General features: G+C 35.8%; 1 protein-coding gene across 1 annotated transcript in view; it reads left to right on the top strand.

Moving 5' to 3' along the window:
• Positions 1 to 3,689: 3,689 nt before the first annotated feature.
• The window catches only part of LOC117116006, a gene marked incomplete at its 5' end in the record, with an annotated part of 10,516 nt that continues 8,322 nt past the window's right edge, over positions 3,690 to 5,883 (top strand). The window contains 2 exon segments of the mRNA XM_033259936.1: positions 3,690 to 3,800; positions 5,403 to 5,485. Coding sequence (XP_033115827.1) covers positions 3,705 to 3,800; positions 5,403 to 5,485 — 179 coding nt within the window.

The following is a 5,883-nucleotide window of genomic DNA, read 5'->3' as shown; positions in this document are numbered from 1 at the left end:
AATGAAACAAACCCAATGTTTTTAATTGGTCGATCCAAACTGCTTGTACAGCGGGGTTGATTTGACCTCAGTTCGCTGCTTTCGGAATAGCTGGACTAGCAAATGATAAAAAGTGACAAAAACGTTTCCATATGTAATGATTATATACTTGATACTTACTTGATACTTGATTGCCTCAGAAGAGGTAGTCATTGCCAATACTATACAGTAGTTCAAAGGCTAAATAAATATTAAAAATTATTGTTAAGAATTGAATGTGGAATACAATAGAATAATTGCTTTCTTTATGTGTTCCTGTATTCTGTTGTTGATAATTATCAATATCATGTACAGTCAACTGTGAATTACCATAATTAATTTATCTGTTTAAAGGAGCCTGTGAAGGACCCGTAACCAGGGAGGGGAGGGGAGGGGGGTTTGGGGTTTCGGCCAAATCCCCTTTTTTAACCAGTTTACTACTGAAGTAGTATTTTATCATAACTTTCTTAACTTCTGAGTTAAATTTGGCATTTAGGAAACGCCTTCCTTGCCTCTTTTTTTCCCCCACAAACCAGGGCACAGGCCTGCTGTGGGATTGAAATATATTCTGATTAATGGAGAATTCTGTACCTTGCTCTACTGTACTCTTGGTAAACCATTATGTCCCATGTTCATTGTGTCTACTGCCCCCAACGGGGGCGTAGACACTATGTCATGATGTAGCAATTAAAGATAGCGGAAAAGGGTAAATCCAGTTTAGGCATGATGGATACTACTACCACGAGGTAGGGGGTGCTCTATTGACAATTGAATACGCATTATAGAGACACAGCACGCGTTCGCCACAAACGCCTTTTACCGTCATTTGAAGGACGCTCTCTAGAACATGGTAGTACTCTTCGTGATGAACGATATAATGTGGTAACTCCAAGAGTTACTTATTTTTAAAGTGTTTTTAGTGTAATATAGTAGTAGGCCTATACAGAATAATATTGTTGTGAAAGAAAATTTCCATGAAAAATTCAGATACACTACAATAATACACACATCTGCATATTGAAGAACATAAGATAAAATAAAAAAAAAAAAATTGCCTGTATAAGGCGGCAGACACGCTCCCGCTGGGAGCCTATTTTTTATAAATGTTGTGAGTTTTGAGGATGTTATTGCCAACAACAATAGGCATTATGCATATGTATCCACATGAGTAGAATCACACAAGTATTGGTAGGTTCACAATACCCTATTCAGACTAGACTCTGTTGTGATCGGTTGCAATGTAGTCTTTACTAATCCAAAGCTGCTCACGATCGCAACTAAATACATTACAAAGATTCATTTTACTTCTTTAAAAAAAAAAAAAAAAATCCAATTTTTATTATTTACCAGCCTGTTTACCACTAGTATTAGGATAGTGATAAATGCCCTCACCAAAAAATAATTTCAAATCCTGAACGTGAATCCAACAATTAATTTTTTGGCCTTAACTCATACAGGTATGAGTCAGCTACTGTGTATAATTAATACGGTTTTTATATATAATTAATGATCTAAAAATAATGTAGACAGGAAGTTAAATGTATATCCCAAGTTAAAGAAATACAATGCTTATTGTATTCATTGATGCATTGACACAGTTGAAAGCATGGGTGACATGCCCTGGGGTTATTCCATGTCAAATCACCCGAAAATATGAAAATTGTTAATCCGACTGACCCCGATTTAGATGGAAATTGGTATACATGTTGGGTTTGGCATCAAACGTGCAAATCTCCAAATTTAGCAAAATCGGATCAATATTTTGGAAGTTATGGCCCACCCAAATATGGCAAAATTGGCCAAAATGGGTGTGGCTGCCAATAATATCTCCACAGTGGGTTGACCGATATTTATAAAATTGGTATTTCTAAAAAGAGAATTAACCAAGGAATCTAATTCTGCCATCAATGACATTTTGACCTTCATTTTGACCTCAAATTTGACCTATGGATCCCCTCGCCGTGAAATTTTATTTATGAAAATCGTGGCCCTGGGGGTTAGCTACGACATATAAAAAAATTGGAGATGTACAGTAATATTTCTTATAAGCAAGTAATATATAGTGAAAGTTTGCCTGTCTAGGAAAAACTCCAAAAATTGCTCTTTTAAATAAGATTCATAGGTAGGCATAGTGTGTGGACAAACAAGAGTAGCTGGTACCACTGTCAGTTTACTGGGTAGGCCTAGTCCAGGCTCAAAGAGACCCTTAGTGGAGAATCAACTTACAGCTACTGTAGTCCACACCTCGAGCACTTTGAGACCGTTTTGATATAAAGTGCTGCTAAACTGAAATGATACGAAAGAGAAAATTGGGGGAATTAACTTGCAATGTGAACCTGCTAGAGTAGGCAGAAAACAGATGATGAGGATGAAATCTAACTACATTACATTAGTGAGTGAAGCGTAGTTAAAGAAAGCAGCTTAGCTCAGTCGGCTATACTGGTGGTACTTTTGCCACTGTGTGTGCGCTGAACCATAGTGATCTCTTGGTCCCCGGTTCAATTCCCATCACTGCTGTCTCCTTGTGCTTTAGCTGGAGGGTTGAAATGCAAGATATGATAGCACACCGTCTTTCGGATGAGACATTAAAGCCGTTGGTCCTGTGTGTATTATTGCCCATGTGCACCTTTGGAAAAGAGTTGGGGATTGTCTCCTGGTGTACAATCAGTGATCACCACCAGAAGGACCCCACTGGAAATAAATCTTGTTCAGACTTTCGTGGGCTATCCTTGGAGTTTACACTGAATAAACCCATCCCATCCCAAGCAGCTTGGGACTTGGACGTTGCGGACATACAGTGCAATGGCATTGAATTGCGTGTACACTGTAGTGCATGATACTAGATAAATTATTTTAGAAAGTATGTAAATAGAAGGTTATCTTTATGCTGGATTTATTAATAACAAATTATGTTAACAAACAAGGTTATCCAATAAAACAAACTTGTACAGTACTACTATTCCATAGGCTCTTCCTCATAGAATCAATTTAATATGAAGACTTTTGGTAATTCAAAACCAGCTCTTGCTTCCTTCTTTTACAACAGATACCATCAGAATATTAACATTGGTTTCTCATTAAAATCCTCCTCGACATTTGTGTTTTTGTCTGAATAAATAAATAAATAGTCAATAAACTTTATTTAAAAAAAAAAAAAATTAATGAGACGTTTAAGCCGTTAGTCATGCGTACAATATCACCCATGTGCATGTTAAAAATGCAATGAACTGTGCAGGAAATAGTAGGTGATTGTGTCCCGGTCTACTGTACTATTACCACCAGAAGCACCCACTCAAAATAAGTCTTCCGATGTAGTAGGTTATCCTTGGAAGGAGTGATTCACACTAACAGTACTAATATCCTACCTACGATTACAAGTTAATAAGAACATCAGTAGTCACACAACCAGTATAAGGTGTGTCGGCCTCTTCGTTAGTTTGCTGAGTCCTTGTTATATACTCATATTTCTTTTTGTCATTTGTTATCGTGTGTTGCTTGCTATGGATACGATTCCGAAGTAACAGTTGAATTGAATTGAATTATAATCACGTGTTAAGAATTTAATTATGATAATTGCAATTTCTTTCATTACAATATGGAGCGTGACATTCATATGGAAAATGCTATGATTAATATTTTTGTCTTAAAACCTTTCTTTAAAAAAAATACAGTGGTTTGAATCAATTATGCTTCGAAAGAAATCATTGACAATCACCCCACCCACACGGAGGACAGTGTCAGCTCGTGAAAGGAAGCAGAAATCACAGAGCAGCTATCTGCAGGTATAGTACACTAAAGCTCTGTAGAGATCATCATATTTTCTTTGACAATAAATGTTGTATGCCCATATATAGTCATAATGTGTCTATATATGGTCGTGATATGATGTCATCATGACCATATTTAGGCCTGTCACATGTTTTCATCAAATAAAAATTGTTAGTCTGGATAGGCCTTTAGATGTGATATATGGGTAGTATGTGTAGTGATAAGTAGTATTATAGTTTACTATTAATGGATAATATATAGTGTGTTGCAGAGGTGTAGGCATAAAAATCAGTCAGAGAACCAAAGTGAATTTTTGATATAACACTGGGGGCCACACACTAACTTTGTTGTTTTCGGTGTGCTTCCAAAAATCTTCACGCACTGATTTTATACCGCTTTATGCTCAGTTTTAATGTTAATTTTTAGAGATGATCGGTGTCGGGCCGCCAAGGTGTTTGGTGGGCCACACAAATAGGGTTTTCATTTAATTTTTGCAGGCCTCAAAAAACTCACTATGGGGCCACACTTTGTCCACATGTGCTGTGGTTTAGCAGCACATTTTAGTGTGTAGTGCCCTAGTAGTATGCAGGAGCAGAGTGGATGGGTGGGGAGAGACTACTCAAACTACAAGATGTGTGAATCAACACCTACCTCAACCCCACCATGTTAATACTGTATGTGAATCCCCTCTTGGCGTGGGTATAGTTGATAAACTAATATTTTCGAAGATCTTAATTAATAAAAAACAAAAGTGTTAATTTAGGCCAACAAATGCTATTGTTTTACAGTCATAAAAAATACCTGTATATGTTTAAAAAACTTTAGTGAGGGGCTAAAGCTTATTTAGTCCCACTCTAAGTTTGCCCATAGTATCCATTAGTTGAAAGAACTGTATGCTATGCCCTAGTAATGTGCTAAAGCACTTTCTGCATGTGTAGGCCTACTGAATTATTTGTGTAGCTATGTCAATATAATTTGCTTGGTACGCTTTCAGTTTCACCACCATGTTAGTAACAACAGGAAAGTTTGTTTATTTGCTTAGTGATTAAAGTGTTTGAAATATATGTGAATACATGCAGAGATTTTGTAGATTCATTCTTACTTTCATTCGTATCATACTTTCAAACCACCAAGGTTATTCATTGACAATTCTGTATATACCAATGCTTTTGAAATTTGGTTAAGGATTCTGGAAAAAAAAAAAGCAAAACATGTCTTGAGTTTCCCAAAGTAATAAGGAAGTGTTGAAAAGAATATATCACTGCTTGTGAGTCCATTTCTTGATGCCAGACTCGATAATTACTTAGATAAACAGATAGTTTGCAAGCATATCAATGATGGTTGGGATGTGATATGCCATGACACGTCAAGGGTCATCTAACATTTAAAAAAAAAACATGTTTTGTCTATGTATATTTTTTTGTCAATTTTTCTACATATTTATATTGAGAAATCTTGATTTTGTTGATCACAAGCCAGAATTGGCTGGTCTTGCAGTGGTGGGAGCGTGGTTTAAATAAAGAAATATTTTTATAGGCATAAACTATATTTAAATGTACAGTATTCATGATCATATAGACTTACATCCATTTTCTTTCCTGAATCTGTAATTGTAGTTGATGAATAATATAGCTGCTGACTTGGGTGTTATGCTCGACGACCTTTGCCCTGGCCATAACGAAGAGTCTGAAAAACTAAAGTAAGGTTATCTTTATTTATTACGTCTATCAGCTGCAATTTGTGCTCTTATACCTGCAGTGCACCTTCATTATTATTCTTACGTTTTTTCATAACTAGAAACAAAATATATATTTAGATTTATAAGAATCGCATGTTTGATAATTAGAAATGTATTTACTACAACATTATTGCTGTATCTCCACTTGCTTAACAATGCTAAAATATAGATAATAGATGCTAATCTAGCAAATATAGAAAATATATATTTATATAGGTTGTAGATGTCATTGTATTCATTAATTTGACCAGTTATATTGCGACTGGTGTCACCAAACTCTAGCCTAAACTTTGTGTTCCTCATTCCTCAAAATGGTCACTATTTAGACAAAGTTGCATTTAATACCATAAGGACATGAG

Source organism: Anneissia japonica, unplaced genomic scaffold (genome assembly GCF_011630105.1).
Source record: "Anneissia japonica isolate Jap-2015-1 unplaced genomic scaffold, ASM1163010v1 scaffold287743_len2803612_cov181, whole genome shotgun sequence".
NCBI classification, from domain to species: domain Eukaryota; kingdom Metazoa; phylum Echinodermata; class Crinoidea; order Comatulida; family Comatulidae; genus Anneissia; species Anneissia japonica.
This window is presented reverse-complemented; position numbering and strand designations above follow the sequence as displayed.